This window comes from Molothrus ater, chromosome 6, assembly GCF_012460135.2.
Source record: "Molothrus ater isolate BHLD 08-10-18 breed brown headed cowbird chromosome 6, BPBGC_Mater_1.1, whole genome shotgun sequence".
In the NCBI taxonomy this organism is placed as follows: Eukaryota; Metazoa; Chordata; class Aves; order Passeriformes; family Icteridae; genus Molothrus; species Molothrus ater.
Window position 1 is genome coordinate 52,684,747 of NC_050483.2, and position 24,728 is coordinate 52,709,474.

The 24,728-nt window shown below is 38.6% G+C and overlaps 1 protein-coding gene across 12 annotated transcripts in view; it reads left to right on the top strand.

Moving 5' to 3' along the window:
* MARK3 (microtubule affinity regulating kinase 3) overlaps nucleotides 1-24,728 on the top strand; it is a 62,377-nt gene that overhangs the window by 28,972 nt on the left and 8,677 nt on the right. For 3 of the 12 annotated variants that reach the window (XM_036383707.2, XM_036383711.2, XM_036383709.2), the window contains 12 exons: nucleotides 314-384; nucleotides 5,561-5,617; nucleotides 6,497-6,733; nucleotides 6,840-6,959; nucleotides 7,627-7,726; nucleotides 7,975-8,087; nucleotides 8,828-8,981; nucleotides 10,443-10,660; nucleotides 15,930-16,033; nucleotides 20,650-20,814; nucleotides 21,569-21,826; nucleotides 24,161-24,187. In XM_036383707.2, the coding sequence (XP_036239600.1) occupies nucleotides 314-384; nucleotides 5,561-5,617; nucleotides 6,497-6,733; nucleotides 6,840-6,959; nucleotides 7,627-7,726; nucleotides 7,975-8,087; nucleotides 8,828-8,981; nucleotides 10,443-10,660; nucleotides 15,930-16,033; nucleotides 20,650-20,814; nucleotides 21,569-21,826; nucleotides 24,161-24,187 (1,624 nt within the window). The remainder of the gene's footprint in view (nucleotides 1-313; nucleotides 385-5,560; nucleotides 5,618-6,496; nucleotides 6,734-6,839; nucleotides 6,960-7,626; nucleotides 7,727-7,974; nucleotides 8,088-8,827; nucleotides 8,982-10,442; nucleotides 10,661-15,929; nucleotides 16,034-20,649; nucleotides 20,815-21,568; nucleotides 21,827-24,160; nucleotides 24,188-24,728) is intronic. The other 9 variants (XM_036383714.2, XM_036383716.2, XM_036383719.2 and 6 more) reach the window with 4 other exon arrangements.

Genomic DNA, 24,728 nt, shown 5'->3' on the forward strand with positions numbered 1-24,728 from the left:
AACTCTGGTGAGAAAGTCTGTGAAGGGGTAGATGTCATCTTTGTTTACAAAACAGAAGTATGCTGCTCAGTTTCTATCCTAAGTAATTGGAAGGAAATGGTTTCCTTTGTGTATATCCAGTCACTCATTATTTTCTTGTAAAAGAGATGATGGTGTAGTAAATTGCACAGCAGTTGTGCCTTGTTCTCTTGAGCTGTCCTGTAATCATAAACTTGAAGTACAGTAATTCCAGTGAAGCTGCTGTGGGCAACTGCTGGAGAAGAATCTCTACATTCTGAAATTGGCATTAATGTATCTTGTTATTGAATTGTAGGGGAGGTGTTTGACTATCTGGTTGCACATGGAAGAATGAAGGAAAAGGAGGCTAGAGCTAAATTTAGACAGGTATGTGTAACATTCCTATATGTCAGCTTTCCCCTCACCCCTGTTTTTAATGGTGAAATGAGTAAAACAGCTGTCCTTTGCATTTGACTTACAGCAGTGTTCAGCATGTTGTGGGCTTGTAGCTCTGAGTTAGAAAAATCTTATGTCACAGCAGTACTTTGAAGGAGTCAGAGTCTGTTCAGTGGTGCTGTTTCCTTAGTGCTGAGTGCCAGGGTGTCCAGGAGTGCCAGAACACAGAGACTGCTTGGTTTGGAAGTGTATTCCATTCCAAAATGCATTTCCTCTGGGCTGATTTCATATGTCCTTAGCTCAGCAGGTCTGTAACATTTTGGAAGTTGTTCAAATGTAGCAGGCTACTAACAGGCCAGTTTCAAACTACAGACAGTGCATGTAGTAGGGATCCATTCACATTCATCTGCTTACATGAGAAGATACTGTTTAATAGTTGTTCTAAAAAATGACAGAAAAGTAATGTCTAGACTTGTTAGTTTAGCTTTCTTTATGATGGATAAGCTAGCCCTGCCAAGGTGTTGGAATTTCATTGATCTGCAAAAAGCATTTCCATTCTACAGTCAAGCTGTACTGAACAAAACCAGATATTTTTACATAACTAATTCAAATCCAAATGTCTGCTCTTGTAGCATCTGGAGTTTCAGATCTGACCAGTCTTACACCCTTTTTTCTGCTCCTGTGCTGAAATTTGTAAATGCCTATTCCCTTTGGTCACTTGGATAGCCTCAGTAATGTTGTGACAAATAATAAATGTCAAGATTATGCTCCAGCTTAATGACACTTGAAAATAATGAGTAGGGACAAGAGTGGTTTTTTGAATGGTGTGTAGGGGTTTGGAACTGCTGGATCAGGGCAGTGATGTTGCCCTTTTGGAAGGGGAGGCTCTGATGGTTTCACTTCTTAAGTATTGCCATGCATAATAGAAATTTGATGTAAGATATGAGACATCCAGGAACCAAATTAATGATTTTGCTTTGTTTTCTCTCATCCTATTAAATCTTGTATTTACCCTTTTTAATCTTCTGGGGGAAAAAAACCACACCAAAACCACCACCACCAAACAAACAAAACAACCCAAAAGCAGCTGTAAACTTCATCTCCCCATCTTCATCTTCTTCATTTGTGATTACTGGAGTTATCCAGCTTGACAGTAAGGAAAACTTTTCTCACTCTTCAACACTCTTAGGTGTCTTTTTAAAGCTGCTGCCTTCACTTTTATATTTGGTAGGTAGAGAGTTTTTCTCTGTGATTGAAGGTTTCTGGTTTGTGCTTCTGTGCTGTGTTGGCAGTAGGAGTGGTGGGATGTGAAACAGCCATTCCCACTTCAGCCCTCTCTTCTAAATCCCTGCCTGTTGCCTTTGTAATGTCACTTGAAGAGCTTCAGAGTAACTTGAGAGGATTGACTGTTCTCTCTCACATGTGAATATTGGAAACTTCTGCTGATAGACTCTTTGCTCTCAGTCCTCAATTTCTTTCATCAGGAACTACGTGGAAAAAGATCTTGCAGTAATTACATTAAAATTACATGTTTCTTCAATAAATACCTTTTTTTCCTAACAATTTTACTCCCCTTTAAGTAAAAACATACAGAAACAGGTCAAACATGTTTTACAGGTACACTTAGTGCTTAATTTTATGGGATAATGTGGGTAGTACAGGATATATGTAGCTTCATTTTTAAAAAGAAATGTGGAGGAAAAGAATTTACAAGGGAGTTACCTGCTGAGCTGAGTGTTTGACCTATCAAGAATTGGGTTTATGTACTCTCAGCCTGATTTTTTGAGTTGGTTTGTTGGGGTTTTTTTTTGTATTTCAGTAGAATAAATGCTGTTTATAAAGATACATAGACGGCCTCACTTGTATGCACTGGAATACACTTTTCAGTTTATTCATGTAAGTCTCCTGGTGCAGACAGCTGTGCTCTGTCCTCCCCCAACAGCTGATTTCCTGGCTGCTGAGCTCAACCAGTTTTAGAGGACCTTGATCTCAAAGAAGGGAGGTTCTTGAAAGCTTCAAAAGCCTCAGTTCCTGGGGAAAAAAGAGAGAAGCCTGGAAATAAGCAGAGGAGAGAAACTGTAGCACAAGCTGATTGGGCTAAGCCAGAGAGAAAAGCATTCATGCTGGATGAAAGTCAGGTAACTTTGATCAGAGCTTGGCATTTTATTAGATGCTAAAGCTCAGCCTGAGGGACAGTGTCAAAGGAAACAAGGAAATTAGATCTTGCTGGGTTCACAGGTCATGAAACTATTCATTTCACCTTACTGTAGTCCTGGAATAGCTTTGTATCACTTTTGGTCATTGTTGGAGGAAGAATGCACTCTGCAGACCTTTTATCTGATGCAGTGCAGCTGTTCTCTGTTAGATAGAGACTTGTGACATAATAGTCTTTTTTTTTTTTTTAATTTCTTAACTGTTTTAGCAGACAGCAGCTCTTTCTAAACCGAAGAAACAGTTGTGCCATGGTATTGAGATTAGTTCTTACAATAGATTGTATTATATCTTGTTTTCAGATCATGTTTCTTCTTCCAGTAGATGTGATTTCTGGATCAAACACTTGTGTTTTGTCTGAGGAGACACTTCCTCTCTAGCAGGCAAAGAGCAGGATTCAGTAATTCTCCCTTCTTTGCTTGTTTAAGAAAATGGTTGTTTCTTTGCTTGTTTAAAAAAATGGTTTTTAGTCCATTTTGTTAAACATATGTAAGGTTTTTAGCAGGAAAAGAGAATATAAAAGACTAATAATATTATTTCAGTTGCACTTGACAAGGAACACAGGAGAAGGTACAAAGTCTAAGAATACAACTATGCTATACAGTTCTCAATTTCAAACTCCTTTTGTGTAGCCATGTGTGAGAAATTCAAATTGAGAATGTTTTGCATTCTTAATGTCACCTTATTCTTCTTCCAGGCAGTTCTGGTTCAATTTCATCCCTTTTCCACAAAAAAATCTGATGCAGAGCAGCAAGTCTTGTTAAATTTGTGTGTGTTAATTCCCTGTCTTTTCTGCAAGCTATGAGATCTGGCCTTTTTCAGTGTTCTCACTGTTTCCCTGCTGAAACAGTTTAGAATTCTTAATGCTGATAGATGTTAGGACAGATCTTAGAAAATTATAAAATCCACAAAATACATCTTATTGGTGTGTTCCAGTAAAGCAACAGAATGCTCTTAGCAGTGTGGAAGGGGCCTTGAGAGGTCATTCATCCTTTTGTCATTTAATCCTTTTAGAGAATGGTTCTTTTGCCTAGAGAGAACTTCTTCAAAACCTGTATTTATACAGATTTTTGAAATCACTCTTTAGAAAAGTTTTTCAGTGTTCCAATTGTTACTTCTAGCAAAAAGCTCAGATGCTTTTTCTCCCCTTCTCTTCACCTGCCAAGTGTCAGAAAATTCCTCACACAAGAAGGTTAGGAAGTGAGGGAGCTGTCAATGGAAACAGTGATGGAAGCTGGAAGACAAAGGTTTCAGTCTGAAGCAGCCATGCCTTGTGCTATTTTTCATTCAGTTATATTCTTCAATTATTAATGTCCTACACATTTGATTATTTCACTTCACATGGATTGGACTCACTTCTGCAGTCTCTGTGCCATCCTGTTGCAGTGCAGAGGAGTTCAAAAGCATCTCCAAAGGAAGCTGCTGATTGATCATCTGCTCAGCCTTCTGCTCTTAGGCAGGCACAATAAAGCAGCTCAGGAGTGAGTGAGTGGTGGTAGTGCTGTGTCTCTGCAATCCTGAATAAAGCCTGAGGTGTTTGTCATGCTGGCAGCACTGGAAGCCCCTGCAGAGCGAGCTTGTGACTGGGGCTGAGGTAATGGTAGCAGAGAGGAAAGGAAGGGAAACCAAAAGGAGGAGACAAGTGGTGGCATGGGAGCACTTTGGCAGTTTCAGTAACTGGAAAAAGCTGAACTTGGAGTCTGAAAGAGGGAACCAGCATATAAAGGAAAAAGCCAAACCAGAATGAAGGTGTGGGGAATGGAAATAGTACTTCAGCTTTTCACCGTCTGCTTGGTGTCTAAGGTGACATTTTGCATGGGAGTGATTCAATATTACAGGGCACAAAGATCACTTTGGTGCTTAAGTTTCAAATACAAAACTTACTGGTGCATCAATTATTTGACCTACCAAGAACCTACCAACAACTTTCATGTGCTCTAAATGCTGAGGGAGAGAACCTTTGCTCCTTCACCAGTACAAGGGATCCTTACACTAAACTGGTGATCAGATCAGGAGTTATTTTCTTGTAACAGTAATGCTACCTCATCTTTCTGCTGGGGAAGTCTTCTTACTCTTGAATGAAGACTGAAAATATATTTATTTAAATGTATTTACTATTTTTATGTGCAGTTCCACTTATTTTAACAAGTCATAACATCTGCCTCAATTCTGACCATGCATGCATGACAAAATGCATTTGACTGCATTTGTGGTCATGTAAGAATAATACTTTATCCAGCTTTTCCATACATGTGAATTTCTGCAGCAATGCTTATGACTCTGAAAAGCAATGTACTATGACACTGCACTGTGTAAATAGCTTATATGGTTTGCTATATAAAGCAGGAAAATCTTTATGATATTTGGAAATTATCATGGAAGAAATTATTCCATTACACTTGAGAGACACAAGAGAGTTTTTCCATTGAGCTTTCTGTGGTATACACTTCACCATATGCACTTAGACAGCAGATCTCTGTCAGATGCCTAGTTGCTTCTCATTGCATAAATTTTGACAAACAGGCTGTTTCCCAGTAGTTTCTCAAGTAATCAAAGCCCATTTCTTATCCTTTTCTCTCTGGCATGGCATAAAAAACCACATTTGGAGAGGGCCTGGAAAACCTCAGTCTAGGGGGAAAGCTTTTATAGCTGTATACAGTATTGGAATGGAAATACTTCAGTAACCTTTCTGAAAGTCATTGCTTCTACTGGTCTATAATTAGCCCCACAGGAAAAACAAAATCCTGGTTCAAGTATAGGAGAAAGCAAATAGATCAAATAACATTGAAGTTATTCAGCAGCTTTTTCCCAAATATACTGGTCACTGTAGGAGTTGGTTATGTAGCTCTGACTGGATAATTTCATGTCAACTTCAGTAATAAATGTTGAAATCTTTAATTAAAGCTCCTGCTTCTTTGAGATGTCACTTACATAATTTGGCTTGTTTTCTATCCAGATAGTATCTGCAGTGCAGTATTGCCATCAAAAGCATATTGTTCACAGAGATCTCAAGGTGAGTAGGAAAAAGTGTGTGCAGTGTATGTGTGTCAGCTTCTGTACCTGTGGGTGTGACCTTTATTGTTTATAAAATACAGTTTATACTGAGCTTTCTGATTTATTTATTTATTTACATATGTTATAGTGAGTCTTGAGAAATATTTGCAGCTTAGAACCAGTTTAAATAAAAGGAAGAGGCTTTTAAATGCAAACATTTAATGGCTGCTGAAAGATAACCTCTCCCCCAGTGGTCACATTCAGATCTGATGCAGGTCAGTGTTAGCTGAGAAATCTTTTTTTTTTTAAAGTGGTAGTTTGATAGAGATATGACAAGAATTGATGTTGAACAGAATGAATTACCAGTAGTGATAATGAAACTGAAGTATGGCTTCTTTGTAGCTTGGCATGAAACAGCCTATCTCTTGTAACTGTGCCTTTTATATTAATAGTACTGCTACATAATTTGTTCAACTTGTCATAGCTTTGTAACTTAAAAAAAGCAAAAAACAATACCACCATTAAAAAAAAAGAACACTTGAAAGCACTTTAAAGATAATTTTTATTACCAAACTACTGCAAGAATACCATGCTGATAAGTATGGTTAGTGAGACTATATCTTATTTTCATCTGAATAGATCAAAATGTAAGATACATTTCTGTGGAGAAAAACATGGTAACAAGTTCTTGGGCAGTGAAACAGCTCCCATAGTCTGAAGCCATTGTACAGAAATTTTTAAAACAGGACATGCTAATGATTGACTAAAGCACACCTTTGCAAGGAAAGGAATGTTAATGGATATTTCAGCTTCTTGCCTTTTAAGAAAGAGTGAAAGCAACCAACAGGATTTTAAAGCAAGTATTTTATTAATCTACAAACCATTCTTTCTCTTCCAGGCTGAAAATCTATTGCTAGATGCAGATATGAACATTAAAATAGCTGACTTTGGTTTTAGCAATGAGTTTACAGTTGGAAATAAACTGGACACCTTTTGTGGCAGCCCACCATATGCTGCTCCAGAGCTCTTTCAAGGGAAGAAATATGATGGACCTGAAGTAGATGTTTGGAGTTTAGGTGTTATTCTTTATACTCTCGTGAGTGGATCTCTTCCCTTCGATGGACAGAACTTAAAGGTAGCTTTTTGTGGACTATGTTGGCCATGTTTATCTAATATTTTATCTAATATTTTAAGTGACTTGCTGCTTACAACTTACTGTCTGTTCTTGTTCTGTTGCCAAGGAACTTAGAGAAAGAGTGCTAAGGGGAAAATACAGGATTCCTTTCTACATGTCCACAGACTGTGAAAACCTCCTCAAACGTTTCCTGGTGCTAAACCCAACAAAAAGAGGCACTCTAGAGGTAACTGCACAAATGAGGTGCATCAAATTTTGCAAAGTGCGTTTTTGAGGTGTAATTTATTATTTCCACCCTGTTCCTGTGCATATTTGGGGTGGAGGTGGGATTGTTGATGAAAGCACATGACTCTTCAAAGATATTTTTTACTGGGGTTGTAATACACCTGACTCCAGTTACTATCAAATTCAACGTGTCACAACACTTTCCATGTCATATAACTTTTCTTGGCTGTTAGCTTGTGGATTCCTGCATTAATGGATGATCCACCACATTGTTTTCCACATTCTCAGTTGTGAGCTGGAGATACTGGCTCTTGTAGTTGCCTTTGGTACCCTCTTGGAGGAGTAAAGACTAAAACAGGGCTTCCATGGAATTCTGTTGGTGGAGCTTGGAATTCCAAGCCATGTCAAAGTTGTCACATTGCTCCTGGTCTGCATTGCAGGCTTTTGGCTCTCTGCTGTGAGCTGGAATTCAGCTGACTGTGGGGAGAAGCTTGGCTTGATGTGTGTAGTTGATTCTCCTCACTGGAACAAAGCTGGAAAAGCTCTGAAAAATAAAAGCTAGGAAAGACCTTAGTGTTTGTTGTATAAAGAAGTTGTTCTTCTCACAGCTTGATTTCTTTGCTGCTGAGTGTACTGTACTAACAAAACTTTTTTTTTTTTTTCCATAGCAAATTATGAAGGACAGGTGGATCAATGCAGGGCATGAGGAGGATGAACTTAAACCTTTTGTTGAACCAGAACTAGACATCTCGGACCAGAAAAGAATAGGTAACTGAGTACTTCCCAGAACCACAATACTGTTTGCATGATGTGGGAGGGTTGTTTTTTTTTTTTTTCTCCATCACCACTCTGTATTTGTTTGACATTTGGAGAAAGTAACTAGTCCTTTAAAACTGATACTTGATCAGGTTTATGTTCTCAAAATTAATAATTCTGTTTTAATCCTTTCTCTTGAACACTCAGCCAGCCTGAACATCAGAGTTTCAGTTACTTACAGAATGTCTGCTTGGTTTTAGATATTATGGTAGGAATGGGATATTCTCAAGAAGAAATTCAAGAATCCCTTAGTAAAATGAAGTATGATGAAATCACAGCTACATACTTACTGCTAGGAAGGAAGTCATCAGAGGTAAGTACCATTCTTAAAACTGCAAAGAAGCAAATCAGAAAGTGTCCTTAGCAGAGTTAGAAGCAAAAATTAAGTCAGTTACTGTAGGCATTGCATTCCTGCACAAAAATCCATTGCATTTTAAGTTATGTTGTTCTACTCATCAGCAGTCCAAATTAAGCAAATTTGTTCTCACCTGATTTTGAGCCAGTGAACTCTTTCCTTTAGGCTCTCCAGAACTGCCCTGTTTGCTCAGCAGTTACTGTCCTGGCTTGTCTAGGAGCTCAGGTGTGAATGTGCCAGCTTGTAACTATTTTAAGAGAACCAAGGAGCAGGACTGACCAATCTGAAAGAGTTCTTGCATTGTACATTACCTTTCCATGCAATGCTGAGAGGGCTCAGCATCAGTAAGCTGCTCTTGGTTCCTCTGCTGGAGGAGCTGGTGTGGTGGCCTCTACAAAGTGTATCCTCTCTTCCTGTTAAAACCCTGGAGAACTCCAAGGGGGGAGTTCTGAAAGGACAAATGGATTTTCTTTACTGATTATCCTTTGAGGAGCTGCAAATTCCACTGAGTTTTACCTAAGACACTTGTGCAACAACCTTAAAGAATGTGGGACCTCTAAGCAGCTGCCCATGCCATCAGTAATTTCCCATGTAGCAGAGCCACCTTCCACCCCCCTGTTCCTGCTCCCAGAATGTGGTGGATGCTTTAATTTGTTTTGTCTGAACTTCTCGTTTTCATACTCTCGTTTGTATTGTAGTTGGATGCAAGTGACTCAAGCTCCAGCAGCAACCTTTCACTTGCCAAAGTTAGGCCAAGTAGTGATCTTAATAATAGCACTGGACAATCTCCTCACCACAAAGTTCAGAGAAGCATATCTTCCAGCCAGAAGCAGCGGCGGTACAGTGATCACGGTGAGCTTTTCTCATTTTCAGCCTTGCAGGGTACAGTGGCTTCCAGTTCTGCTCAGTTTCTGGATTTGTCTCCATCCCCCAAGTGTAAGGAGGATGACAACAGCATAGTTCGTAGCATGGTGGTTAAATATTTTCGTGAATAATTGATTTTTTAAATTGGTTTTGTTATAAAGCTTTCAAAAGAGCTTTTAGGGGAACACTGAATACACCAACTTAATTCTCTTGTTCTGCCTTGTGTTGTCCCATAAATTCCTGACTGTGCTGGCAAAATCTTGTTACACAAATTGAAGAGAATGTTGCAACCCCCTTTTTCATGAAAAGCACAGCACTCCTCCCCCATCCTCTTGTATGTCTGTTCAGCTTTTGTTTTCTTTTGACACTAGTAGGTCAGCTTGTGTCTAAAACTTGAAGAAATGTCAGTTTGCCAATATTTCTGGTTTCCTGTTTCCTGAGGCTAGTGTCACTTGGTTGTCCCCCAGGAATTTAATTTCTAAAGAACAATGACTCTGACAAACTTACAACTTTTCTGCTTAATGAGAGTGCAATGTAGTAGATTAGGATTTTCTAGATGTCTTAAACATCCTCCTGCTCAGACACTTTGCCTAAACTGGGATTCCTTTCATGAGCTTTCTCTGCACTCAGAGGTTGCTTTGCTTGGGGAGTCTTCTGGGATGCCAGTTACTGAGGGTTTTGATACTTGTAAAACATGTTTTAGCTACATATTATATATTTATATGGTTATGCATTTAAATGTATTTTTTCTGTCTGTGTATATACATGCATACACCTTTTGATTCATTCTTATTAAAACATTTAACTAAGAAGTTGATGTAACTTGATGTATCCTCTTCAGAGGTGTGAGATGTCAGTAACACAATCCTGACACACCCCACAGACTTCACCCAGTCTGAGGAAGGCTCTTAAAGCAAGAGGGAGCCTGGCACTGTTGAAGGGACTTCCTCATTCTCAGGTGTGGGAGCAGTTTTGTGTTCCTGGCACACGTGGGAGGCTGAGCCACTGCCACTGGTGCAGGAGCACAGAGCAGCAGCCACCAGGGCTGTGTCACCACCTGCCTGTCTCAGGAAATTGGCTTGAGCAGCACATGGCAGCTCTGTGCTAATGAGGGATGCTCTGGTTTGAATGAGTCAGTTACTTGTTAAGTGTCTTTAAGATGTCTCTAAAGCATTTTTCTAGCAAGCCAAATGAGAAACCTTAATGAAATTCTTGGAACTTTCATGGAAATCAAGTAGTACATTCACCTTACAAGGTTTTTGTTTTTCACAATATTCTACTGTTTCCCGAAATACGTCTATTTCAATAATTTAATTATCTTTTTGCATCTCTGGTTCCCAGTGTTAACTGTGTTGGTTCTCCTGAATACATTTCCATTGTGATAAAAAACAGTCACTGAACTTCTGAGAAGAAAAATCCTTTTCCTGTTTCTTTTGTTTGTTTTTTAAGCTGGACCATCCATCCCCTCAGTAGTGGCATATCCTAAAAGAAGCCAGACTAGTACTACAGACAGTGACCTCAAAGAGGAAGGAATTCAGTCAAGAAAATCCAGCAGTAGTGCTGTTGCAGGAAGAGGAATTGCACCAGCTAGCCCAATGCTTGGGAATGCCAGCAATCCCAATAAGGCTGATATTCCTGAACGTAAGAAAAGTTCAGCTGTCCCTAGTGTAAGTAGAAATGTTTATTTATCAAAACCTTAAATTTTTTCAAGGTGTAAAAAAGTGTTAAATATGTGATTTATCGGTGGTGCTGCTTTTACTTTTCATTTATCAAGAGTAAATGTAGGTATTTTTCCCTTGCAATGTCAGCTCTTCACTTTACCTCTTAATAGTCTCGAAGTAGTCAGTATTCATAATTAGCATTAGTAGCTCTTGGTAAACAGACATGATTTGGGTATTAAGAAAAAGTAAAAGAGGAAAAGGTAGTTATGTTACTCCTGATACCAACCACTCCTCTGTGGCCTCTGTACAGAAGAATGAAATCTCTATTTTTGTTATCCTGTTTTATAGTTTCATGTGTATAAGGAGCCACCTAATCTTTGTCCTCAAACATTACTATTTTAAGTCATAGTTATGTTGTTAAGAATATCAAAGAAATGTAGTTCTAAAAACTCTTTAAAGATGTATTTCAGCCTGTATTCAAAAGGAGTGTTCCTGGCTTTTGTCCTTGTGGGCTTCCCCCACCTGCCTCTAAACCACAACAACAACAATAAAAACATACAAAGGAGCAAAAGTAGTAAATGTTCATGGTTTAGCAACAGGCAGCATGCCAAAAGAAAGAAAATCCTTTGTTCATTTTGGCTTTAACTTGTGTTCTCTGTGGTTCCTCCCTCAAAGGCAAAGTTGGAAAACTGTTTTCACATAATGCTTCAGTCATGTGACAGTTAATTTCTAAAACTTTGGGATTTTGTATTGAAAAACTTCCTTCTTTTCAGAAGAAAAAAATTCTCAGTCCTTTATTCAAATTGTTCAACTTGCAACAGAACTTTTGTTTTTTTTAACTCATCCCACAAAGCTGTCACAGTTCCTTTGGTCACAATAATTAGCACCATTACTTACAGCAAATGAGAACATAACTTCCTGAGCTGCAGGACAGTCTGAAGCAAAAGAAGTGAAATGAAATTTGGTTTACTTCATTGGCCCTGTATTGTCAGTTGACTCAGTGGCTAGTAGTGAGTTGGCTCAAGGATATCAGCCCAAGAGTTTCCTAGGAAAAACACATCTTCTACTGTAGCAGCTGTTATTCATAAATGTGAATGAGAATTCAGGATTTTGGGGAACCCTTTTTTATTTTTGTGGTCCTCCACAATTTCCCTTTGTCCTTGATCAGTCCAGAAACCATTCAGATTTGGTTTTCTCTTAAAAGACAGTTCTTAGCTATTGAATCTCAAAATGGTAGGATAAACAAATCAGTTTTTGTCCTACTTTGGACTTCACTTGGTATTGTATGATGCCTTGTTCAAAAGATTTGTGTCACAGTTACAACATACTTTACATTCAGTAGCTTTTCATCTGCTATTCTGTGCCACTCCCAAATATTGGGGATTTATTCCAGTAGGCTTATTTCAAATTTCTTACTCCTGTACCTGAAACAAAATTTCAGCTCATAACCATTCAATGCTTCCCTGACTCAGTGTGCAACTGGTCCAGCTGATCTTTTACTAGCAGTGTGACCAGGTGGTAAACAGGAAATCAGACTTATGTTGTCACTCAATAATTAGTGTTTAAAATTGTCTCTGTTTATAGCTCTTCACACCAGACAGTTCAAACTCTTTTTTTTCCCTTTCCTTTTTCTCTCCCCTGCAAAAGACTGCAAAGATGACGCTTTGGCTTTCTGGTTGTTGGGAGTGAAGGGAAGCACTCAAAAAATGAGTTTTTAGTCATTTCCTGCAGCTGAGTAGGGAATTCTGTTTCTTACAGTGTTGGCATGCATCCAGAAGGAAAAAAAATACAGGAGTTCCCATATTGTCCTGAGGCTGAAAAAAGTTTAAGGTGAAGAGAGTTTCTGTTTTACTGAGCACTGAAGTCCTGAAATCTGTAATATGATGGAAAAGCACTGGAGAGATGTAAAAATATCCTATAAAAACAATCAAAATTTTCACAGGACAAAAGCAAAAGCAGTAGAACCAGTCCTTGCTGGAGACCCTTAGTCAGATGTGCGCTGCTGTTACTGAGTAACAAAGCATAAAAGCCTGCACTTGAGGATAAGAGTTGTGCCTGGAGAGCAGATAGCTGAGTCTGGGACTGGAGTGAGGGGCTCCAAGCTGTACTTCTAAAGTTGATAAAAGTGTTTAAACTCTTGTAAACAAAATTGTTCTGCAAGCTGAACATGTACAGATCAAAAATCTTCAAGCTATTTGGGCAAATACCAAATTAATAATGAAAACCTGCTACAGACATTGGATAGTTAGCAGGAACTGATATATCTGTGTCTTAATAATTCCTTTTTTGTTTCTTAGAGCTTTGAATTTTTTCCTCAATGTTGTAATAAAGCTGTCCCAGAACCCTTAGAATAGCTTTGAGAAAACTGAAATAGGAGAATAGGTGGTTCCTTTGAAAAGTTATCCAGGACCAAAAACCATACTAGTGCTCTTAACTAAATACATTGGTTCACTGCTGTAAGTCAAAAGCTTTGTATGAAAGTTTTCCATCAGTCCTTCCCCTGGTATCTCTTAATGGGAAATAACCTGCCTGAGCAGTGCACACAGGACTCTCTCTAGGAAAAGAGGAGGACTCTGTACCACAGATTCATCCTTTGTGCTCTGACTGGACCTTGTGCATGTGCTCACAAGTCTCAACATGTGCTGGGCTGTGTCAGCTCCTCCTGCAAAGAAGGCACACAATGCCATGAAGATGAATTTAGGCACTACCCCTGAGCCTGGGGGTTGTCATTCCATCAGGGAAGGCTGCTCTCACCAGTTTCCAGTGCTGTGCACCTGTGCTGTTTAGTCAAGTCCAGAGATTAACAGTCTGGAGATTGGCTGAACAAAAAGTCACAGCTGAAGAGCTTCCTTGATGAATCGTGAAAGGTCATACACTAGAAAGTGTAAAGGCCCCAATACCAAGACTATTCTTGCCAAAACTGAAATTTGAAACTTTGAAGTGCTTAATCTCTTCCTCTGATCTCTGAAATTTGAGTCAAACAGGAAAAAATGTATACTGATGCTTCCATCTTTGCATTTCAGAATGAGCTGGGAGAGCCTGTCCTCGCAGTCCTCTCATTTCAGATATGAATAGCAAAACTCTCCAACCTGAAAATGCATAGTCTTAAAAGTCTGGTCCAGCACAGAGATTGCGGTCTTGTCTTTCCAGATGTGCCACATGACAATACATTGTAATGTTATGTGGTGTTTTCTCAAGGGAAACCAACATTTCATGTTCAAAGGGAGCAGGTGGAAAGAAGGAAGCCACTGATTATTTTGCTTATTTCCCACCAGAAGAGCAGTGTTGGATGTTTTAGGTGCTTCATCCTCTAGTATGTTCAGGAACAAAATGATCTGCAAATACTAATAAGCAATATTTTGCTGTACCATTGGTTTGTCAGGCCTGCATGAAGTGTCCTGCACAGTGTGGCTTCCCAAGAGCAGATAAACAAAACTTCACCTTAGGTGCACAGCTTTCATTGCTGGCATGCTTAGTAAAGAGAGAGGAGTTTATACAGTGATAAATGTCAGAGTGGAAGAATTGGTGGTGGGGTTTTTTAAAATAAATAAATGTATATGGAGACAAGTGATGTATAAGGAGTAAAGCACAAGGAAAGGGTCAGGAAGGCATGTGACACTTGCCACATGTTTATCCCTAAGGACTATCTAGTGAAGAATACTTGAGAACCCTTTAGACAGCTGCATGCATCTAACATGTTAATTTATTGTTCTGCCAATCTAAAATATCCTTTGTCTTTGTACTTTTTAACACCAGGAGGTTGTGCACTGTACATTTGTGTAAAAAGATGTGTAACAAACAGGTCAGCAGTCCCTTAGACAAGATGGCTTCAAGGTTAAATAGCTCAGGGAATGTGTTGCTTGAGACTCCCTACATAGCAGATATTTTGCCTTAAGGCACTGGAGGAGCTTTTGGTATTTATTGGGAATACTCCACTTTAACAGTTTTATTTCAGGTTCGGAAACAAAAAAGGTTTGGCTACTCTGCTTTTGTGCTTGAACTAGTTTTTCCTTTCTTTTTTTTTAATCCTTCTTGCCATGATTCTCTCCTGTGACCGTTTATGCGAAACCTTTTCTTAATGCTATTTTTAAAATCTGCTGAGTTTCCCTTGTCCGTCATAGCATAATTCTTCAAAGAGCTCCAAAAGGTTAGTTGAGCATGAAGTCCCCTGCCTGATTCTTAGTGGCCCTCCTTACTCAACATGTGCTTATCCAGGTGCTGACCAGTCATTCCCTTAAGCTGACCTCCTCCAAGACTTTCCCCAGCAGTGATGTTTGAAGTTTATAGCCTTTTTTGCTTCCTGCTTTGCCCCGTGATCCTTTTCTTTAAAGAAAACTTTGAAAGATTTTTTTCTACTTTTTCAACCATTTGCAGTTTCCTGTGTTTTGTTCTTGGGGTGGGGAGAAAAAAATACAAAGGCTTGCCAGCTTTTACTTCCTCTACGACCTGGGGGTGCATGTTTTTCTGGACCACCCTGCTTTTCCTACAGTAATTGCATCTAACTCTTTATAATTCTGTTATCTGTGAATTGCCTATAGCTTCTCAGTCGTTCCTGGAAAATTGACCGCCAACTTGGGCATATCTCCACCCTCTTTCTCTGTAAAGACAGAGGCAAAGTAATTCTATTTCTTTTCTCCCCTCTAAAGTAAGGTCTGTAGTTTAAGTCCCCCTGGTTCTCTTGTCCTCAATGTATTATGCTTGTATTGAAATGTGTATTTTTAAAAATGTCTTACTAAAATTCTCTGCAATTTGTCTCTTATTCTTCCCTGTTTTTAAAACTTGTCTAGTGTTTCATAGTATCTTAATATTTAAAAGTCCATGTTTACCTTCCCACTGAATTTTACCACATTTGTTTGTTAAGTCTTTGCTTTTCCTATCTTGTTTAAGGGTATGATTTTAACTTAAAGGAAAATTCTCCAAGCTACAAGTGGTAAAGTATTTCAAAAATAGGTTATAAAGACACAGGCTATGCAGATGTAGAGGAATGCTGTATATACTGAGAATTTGTAATTCAGAACATTTGTAATTAAAACCTTTAAGGAATATTAATTTTGAGCCATCAGTATGAAATACAAGAACAACTTGTTAGAATTATTTTTCTGATTGCAATATTCCTTACAAATACTAGATGGAGTTTGTATATTAAGTTATTTCATTATTGTAAGTTTTAGAGCTGTGTAGAACTAGCATTAAGTAAAAAGCCTTCAGTTATATGCAGACTAACCTCAGAAAAGCCTTCTGTGGGGAATAACAAACCTATGTTTTTTAATTGTAGAATAATACTACCCCTGGAGCAATGACACGGCGCAACACTTATGTTTGTAGTGAAAGAACCACTGCTGATAGGCATTCAGTGATACAAAATGGCAAGGAGAACAGGTATATGAAATGTCTTCCTATGGTGTATGTCACTTGTCTTCACCTTTCCAAAGAAATTCTAATGCCTTATTTTAAAATAAGTGGTATTCTAATGTAATTCATGATGAAAGGTGAGTACAGATCTTTGGTTATGGAGCACCTGTAAGTATGTTGGGGCTTGGGTTTTTTTCCTATATTTCATTTAATAGTCTTTATACTTAGAATATAAAAGGAAGTTTCTAATTTCTGGTTAAATACATGAAATATTTGTAGCAGCCTTCATCTTAAATCTGTTATGAACTCCTGTGGCCAAACTCTTCTGCATGTGCTTGCAGAAGAGCCTTGTTTAGTGTCAGACTACAAAGTCCATCTCTCTTGAGCCATTCTCTTTTTTTTATTTCACTCTAAACTCTGCTTCACTGGAATTATTTGAAATACTGTTTTTGCTGCAAAGTCTCAGGGAGAAGGTATTTTTTTCTGAGCAAAGATGAAATGGTGATCCACCATTGTCTGGGGCTAACAGTGTTCCTTGCTGATACTCTGGCAGTTTAGTTTCCCAGGATTTACAGAACTCAGCTGCTTCCCTCCTGAGGCAATATCTCCATATTCTGAGTGAAAACAGTCAGAGAAATAACACATTTCTTTTTAATTTACTGAATGAAGGCCTGAGTAGAGCATGCAGTAGAACTGGAGCTAACTGTATGTGTTGGCACTGTGGCCACATCTACTGCCATCCTGTGAAGACTGAGAAGAGCTGTCAGAAATAATATTATAGTGAACATAGATGTCAGGTATAGAGTAGCAGCTGGGAGGAACACCACCAAATTTCCTGGCTGGCTGAGGTTTTTTAGTATCCAGCCCTTCTTGTCAGAATTTTACTGATGGTAACCATCAAAAGATGGTAACAATTAAGTAGTTAACCCTTGCCTGGTACTTAAAAGAAAGAATGTGTACCCTTCTACTGTTCTTCCCAATTTTCTCCAGCCCTTCCTAGTATTATATCTTCTAACTTGTGTTTTTGCACAAATTCTTTCCCCTCCTTTTGGGAGTTGATGAGGAATTGAGATGTTGACTGGAAAGCCTGTCTATTCCCTGTTTGATTCCTGGAGCCTAGGGATAAAGAGCATGATTTTGACCCTGTCTCTTCCTCCTAGCTTTCTGCAAATGGAAAGTGATTAAGGAAAGAGTCAGATGTAAGTTTGAAGACTGCCAAAAGTGTAGTTGGCCAGCTGGGTGTGCAGTCACCTGTTTTGTGAAGTACAGCCCAGCTCTTTGGTGCTGTCCCTTAGTGTGTCTGTCTCAGCATCCACTGGTTACTCCTTGTTAATGTTACCAAGTTGTTTAGGGTAAAAGTCACCATCCTTTCTCTGATTTGATGTGTTAATAGCTTTTTTTCTTTCCAAGCACTCTTTGAAAAAATGAATCTTTCTGTCTGTAATAGTTTTGATAAATTTTTACTACTTGATTACTTGGTTTAGTACCATTTCTGTTCATCCTTAAACTAATATCTTGCCTACAGTTTCTTTATTGCATTTTTAAAAGCTACTAGATATTGTTTACTGGGAATGCTTGAGATTTAGATGTTCCCTTAATTTTGGAGTAAGTTCATACTCATAAAGAACTATCTTATGAAGTAATTTTATTTCCCCAGCTTTCAGTTTCTCAGGAAACTGATGTTTTCTGGTTTGTCACATATAGACCTTAAAGTTAAGATTGAGTAGCACTTGACAACTATATTAGTTGTGGTTTATATTCATAATTGGTTATCCTTGTGTAATTTATCTTTTATTGTCAATATGGTATTTAAACATCATTAGCTTTTTCTATAAACCAACCTTATGTGGGTCATTTGAAATGTCTGAGAATTTATATTTGCACATGTAAAAAATGTCTTTTATAACTTTTATCATGCATTTTTTGATTATTACATTCATTACTTTTCATAGAGGGTTAAAAACAGAAAGGGTAATGAGAATGCATTGCTAATTGTATTACAGTTGGAGACCTTTCATTGTCTGAAATGCTTCAATACTAAACTGCATGTTCATTTTGGCACAGTTTCAGAATTCCTGTGATTTGGCACAGAATTCAGAATTTACATCTGAATGTATTCTGTTGCTGTAACTGGGTAAAGCATTGACTGGTCACACAAAGTGCAGGGACCTTTAATGCAGGAAAAATCAACGTGGTGATTGATGGGACTGGCTCTTCAGAATTAATCTTTAATGTTACTGTACTCTCAGCTTGGCAGAAAGTAACTCTAGAAACTTGTTCTTTTTTCTTCTATAAAGCAAGATCTGAAGTTGAACCTGGGCTTTGTACATATACAAGGTTTAGTTAAAAATTACTTCTATGCCTTTGAAATGTCTGTTGGTGGCAAATGTTACAGGCTAGAGTAATTGCTGGAATTGGTTTATTACAGATTAGATTTTAGATTTTCCATAGCTACTCAGATACTGACTGTGACTCAGTAAAAACCTGGGAGACTTACCATAAAAAGCAAGATGCACACATTTAAAATCTCCACTTTTTTTCTGTAGAGAAAGCGTTAAAACATTGCTTATTCTGCTTTTATCTTGCACATTGAATTATGAGAAGGCACTGTTTCTGAAAGTATGAAAGCTTTAAAGAATCAATAGTCAGTAGATCCGATGTTGGAGACAGTAGTCTTGAAGACCCATGCCAGACTGGTGGAAGCAAAGAGTTCTGAGTCTCCCATCTCTCTTTAACACATTGTGTGGCTGACACAGGCGTTCTGCTGGAGACAGCTCCTTTGGCTTTCCTCCAAAGCCTGAGCATTAATTAATGCACTTGGGGACTCATGAAACACTCTTCATAATGATAGGCAATTGCTTTAAATCATTTGTAACACAAATGATTTACAACAGCTTCAGATTTTTAATAAGCCTTGGCACTAATTGGTGATTGTTAGTTCACTGTTCCTGTGTTCCCAGGCTAGTAATCCAAAGAAGATGATTTCTAGCAAAGCATCAGAGGAAGAGAAGGTCCTTTATTGATATCTTTAGATGTCACATCTTTGGGGGCAGGTGACTAAAAATTGGAGTCTTGTATTGTAAAACTAGATTCTTTATCTTTTGTAGTAAATATACAGGAAATGAGCTGGAAGAGCTTGAGAGACTAGTGACCAATTTTGTGACTCCAGAGTATTAGTTTTGGGATGAATGTTCATTTTCTGAAAATTCCTTAAAACCCTGGAGTAATGTAAATGCTGTGCCTGTATTGAAGGCTTCATTGTAAGTAGTGCTTGTAGTTGTCATCCTGATGGATTCAACATTGTTGAGATGTATGCATGACTCAGAAAAGTTTTTCAGGTCCTGAAAAGTTAAAAACAAACCAAAAGCAAGTATGTTTTGCTTTAGCATTTTAGGTAGCAGTTCAGATGTCTGAGCTGTGTGGTGCTTTGCACTGGTGCTTTGGGAGCCAAGCCTGAGAAGTGTGGGAGCTGACACTTGTAGCTGCACTAGCATTCTTCTCTCCAGAGTCTGATGTGCCAGAGTTCGGTAACAGGATTTGAGATTTTGTGTGTAACCAAGAAATAACTTGGAAGTGAACATGCAGTGTCATGAAACTGTCACTGAGAATTACTGATTTCTTAACCTCAAGCAGAATTTCTGAATTATAGCTGTCTTACTTTTAAGGCAAAAACTTGAGATGAATGAGGTGGTGGTGTAGTCTGAAAGGGCCAAAACATCTTGTGGCTTCTCACTTTTTTCCTATCCTTATCATTACTAGATAATGTGAAGGCTGCAAAAGTATTTTGGCTTAAATAAATAACTAAATTTAATGCTCCTATTTGAACATACCATGCAGCTGGCAGCTTACTGGCCATTCTGCTAAGACAGTGCTCTATACGTTCCTTCAAAGCCTGAACGGTAATTTGGAAAATTTAATGCTCATGGTCTAAGCAATACAAGATGCTCTTCAACAGTCATTCTTCTTTCTTCAGGGAGCAGCAAGCATGTCAGTGCTTACTACACATACAGGTTCATTATTAGCAGCCTTTTTCTTTTGGCATCTCTGGAGTTGTTAAAGATCATGGTATTTTTGGTTTTGATTGTACCTGTGAAGTCTCTCAGTTATCTGATGTAGATTTAACAGCTTGACCAGCTTTCACTAATTTCTTTTAACATTCTGAAAACGAAGGATTTTGCTGTCGTAATGGAGCTATCATGAGTCTTTTGGAAAGTGCATTTGGTGGGGGTTTTAATGCATTGTTTACTGTTAAGAGCAATACAAGTTACATCAGTGCTTTATCGTAGAGCTTTGGCATAGAATTCTGAGTTATTCAGGTTCTGTACATCAAGGAGGGTATCGCTGCAAACTAATGCTAATGGTAAGAGCATGGGCACTTACAGATGTGTGGTGCCATGTAAGTAAGGATGCTTTTTAAGGGGGTCTTTTAGAGATGGCCAGTACCATGTAAGTAAGGATGCTTTTTAAGGGGAGTGTAGGGCAGTTATTGCTGTTACATAGAAGAGGAGGGCTGTTAGAGTTCGTGTTCTTTGATAAACCAGTTAATAGAAGGAAAAGTTTGCTTTTTTTTTCTATGCAGTAGTTTGTTGTTGGTCCATCATGCTCTTCTTTCTGCCTCTGCCTGAACCCAAACCCCCTCGCAGCCTGACAGAAATGTTCGCTTACGCAGCTAGCCCTGCTTCAGTTTGTACCACATCCTTCTCCAGTGTTCGGCTGCGACATCAGAAGTCGATGTCCATGTCAGCCTCTGTGCACACGAAGATGATGTTGCCTCCAATAGACAATGGCGCAGATAACTTCAGGCCTATGTAAGAACCAGAAATCGTTGTGACACTAACTTATACCCACTGCTTCTTAACTTTGTGCTGTGGAATTTTAGTCCTAGATTGTTCTAGTATATTTTGCCCACAAGATGTGTGTTTCCTCATTTTTTTAGTCTCGTTTACATTTGTCTTGTGGTGTGTCAGGCTGTCTGTGACATAATCCTGCAATAGTGAACCTTAAGTTTTTCCTATTGTTAGGAGTATTGGACATTCCCTATTGTCAAAGTTTGTGGGAGACTTTTAACTGTGTATCCCGAAGGACTTCACTACTTGGAGCGGTTCGCTTGTAGAGAATTTTGTGTAGGAGACTTTCAAATTAATTTTGTGTAGGATACTTTCAAATTAGCAAGACTTTCAAAGATGTATGTACAGAACGTGGAGGGAGAGACATTAAAGTTACCTATTCTCTTTCCTGGGAGGAAACTTTACCAGTCTATTCTTTTATCAGTCTTCTCAGCAAAACACCGTAGGCCTGGTTTATCTGGTCTTTTCCAGGATACTCCTGTTGCACTTTTCTGCCTATGTAGGTTTCTGTTTCGGCAGCCTCTTACTCCTAACTTCTTACAAGTTTTGATTCCATACGGTGCTGTAATAATGTTGGTATTTCCAACCTCGGCCTATACCAAAGTGTGTGCTTACGCTTTACCGTAGAACGTAGCGTTTTGTGTTTCCTGCTGAGCCGCAGTGCCCGTGCGGAGGCGTTCTAGCGTTGGTTTCTTTGTTTTGTTTTCTGCCCTAGCGCTATTCCCGATCAGAGAACTCCCGTTGCTTCCACCCACAGCATTAGCAGTGCGAGCACCCCTGACCGTGTTCGTTTCCCCAGAGGGACGGCCAGCCGCAGCACGTTCCACGGGCAGCTGCGCGAGCGCCGCACCGCCACCTACAACGGCCCGCCCGCCTCGCCCAGCCTGTCGCACGAGGCCACGCCGCTCTCGCAGACCCGCGCCCGCGGCTCCACCAACCTCTTCAGCAAACTCACTTCCAAACTAACCAGAAGGTAAGCCTCTTAAAATGCCAGTGCAGTGTGGCTGCCTTTTATTTCCTTTTTGTAGTAGGAATACTTCATCGCTTAAACGATTTTTGTCCACATCCACTGATTAATGGCTGAAGTTCTGCGACTTAAAATGCAGTTGCTTGTGATTTTTTCATATTTTCTATTTTGGTTACAGAAGCCATTTGTTTTTGGGTGTTGAGTCAAATGGGATTAAATGGGAAACAGTTTGGTCTGTGCTGTTTCTTCTGTGCTCTTCAGCCTCATGTCTGCAGAGATGAAACATTTCAGCTCAGTTGAAAAGCTGCTCAGTAGATGGCATAAACTAGTCTAGATATTTCATGTAGCATTAGCAGCTCAGGTTGTGTTTTCCAGTCACTTAGTCCATCAGTGTTTCCAGTATAACCTTGCTAGCCACACAGAAATAGAAATATCACAGGTGAAGCGGTAGGGGCAGGAGAAAAAAGCTTCTGTTGGCAGTAGTGCTGTCACAGGCCATCTTAAAATCATGGCAGTATTAGTGTTTCAGTCTGTTTCAGACCAGACAGGAGTCTGGTCAAACCTAAAAAAATTTACTCCTACTTTGGCCTTTAGTTGATGTGCAGGTTCTGTGTTAGGTGTGAAGGTGTGGTGGTCCAGCCAAAGCCAAGCTTCAGCAGGTCTTGCTCCTGCACTAACAATTTTATTCTAACTGAACTTCTAGTTTCAAATCCATGCATTATTTAGATTAGTTACTACAAACCCTAAAATTGATTTTTTTTTTCCTTCTCTATTTGAAACCTGTCAGTTCCCACACCACATACTTCAGACCACTGATCTCCACAACTTGCATTTGCAGAATTGAGGGCTTGTTTTTCTTTGATGTAAGAGAATCATCAAGCTTTTGTACATTCCTTATCAGGTGAAGTTTTTTGGACAAGATCATTCTAATCTTGGCCTGCTAGCTTTTGTTTTAAGCTTATACCACGTCAGCAGCAAGCCATTTCCTTCCTATCTACTTTATGGCTATGGATGCCTCCCTCTCAGTATCACCTTTGCAGTCTCCCATTCCTACAAAATAATGCTAAACCACAATCCAGTTTTTCACCAATGGCTGATTTCAGTTTAGAGAGTGAATTTCTTTAAAATGTAGAAGTTGCTTCTTTGCAAAACAAGAACATGAGAGCCTAGCCTTTGATAAATGTTTTAATTTGCTCAGTTCTCTGCCAGGTAACACTTCTCTGGGAAAAACTGTGCTGTAGGAAATTTGGTTTGGGTTTTTCCCCTTCTTTTTATGTTGAGAGAGAGAGAGAAGTTTAATTTGAATATTTTTTAAGTGTTAAGCCATCTGCTTTCTGTCAAGTGAAGTCTTAATCAGGCACATCCTTTTGGCATGTCTTTCTTTCTGCACTTTTGTTTGTAATATCCTTACTTAATTTTCCATTTGACGTTCCAAATGTGGACGCTCAAACTGTGAACATGCAAACTTTTCACTCAGTTGTTTAGGCAGCATTCAAACTTCTATCATTACCTCAGAGTTTCATCTTTTGCAGTGCAGTGTGGTTTTCTTGAAGAAGTCTTTCCCCACGACTTTTGACAGTAGTTTAAATTCCATCTGGACTTGATTAAATAACAAGCAATTGTAACACAATAGCACAGTTACAGATGATTAGTTTGCTCTTGGAGGATCTCTTGCAGCTGGGGCTCTGTTATATTCAGTGCTGTACAAACTACTGAGGAGGTGGATAGTGCCACTGAAGGACATGGTTATGTTTCTTCCTGTTAAATAGATTTTTTTTAAACCTTATTACTCATTAATTTATTGTAGCATTCTCAATGGGGAATCAGAATTCTTTTGGTGATTAACTACTTATGTTCTGGTGTAGGCAATTGTTACAGCTTCTGCCACTAAAAAAGCTAAATATTTAAGGCAGTTTTTAGCACAACATGACTGACCTAATGTTATGAAGAAAGGAGGCAACCTAACTCTGAAGATACTCAAGATAGAATTATGGTAGTGTTGCTGATTTTTGCTTTCCATGATAAATATATGAAGAAGATCCAAACATATTTGTACCTGACCTTGAAGATTTTGAGTTTTCTAGTGTTTTGACACCAGTACATATTTTAATTCATAATAAATACTGGTTACATATTTCCCAGAAAAAATTGAAAGTAACAGTGCCAGGAGTTTGACTCTTCAGCCCCTAAATCATCTGCCTAATCTGAGAATGTATTGAAGTGTAATTTAATTGTGCATTTAAAATGAGATATTTTTGCATGTTTCGCTCTAAATGCCTTTTTCAATTTATTTTGTACAAATTTTTTTGTTAATTATTATTTTGGCTTAATTTCTTTTAGAAACATGTCATTCAGGTTTATCAAAAGGTAGGATTTATTTATATTTAAAAAAAAGTGGCTCCTGCAATTAACAAAAGATTTGGCTTTTCTAGCCTTGGTTTTCTGAAAACTAAACTTCCTGCTGAGAACTAAATACTTTCTTTCTTCAGAGGAAAGCATAGAATAAATCCATTAACTCATGATGATACCTAAGAATCTGTGGCACCATCTGTGTTGTATAACAAGATGCTAAGCATGCCTTGTGAATTCTTCTTTCTTTGATAGAGTTGGTAGTGCCAAAGTAATTCTGTTCTCTGTACTAATACACTTAGCATGCTTATGTTTGAAGAATGAGGTGTTTGATAACAATGATGAAAGTATAAACAAAACATAAGGTTACAAGCAAATAAAGGTAAGTGTTGTTAAATTTGTTATCTCTCTGTCTGTTTTATGATATTGAAGAGAAAAAAGGTCTGAATCATTGCCTGCAGCTGAGCACAGCTGTGAGTTGAAGTTTTGTGTGGAAGATTGAATGAAGATTCAATAGCTGTATATTTATTTTAAAATGGGGTGCATTTGTTGAAGTGAG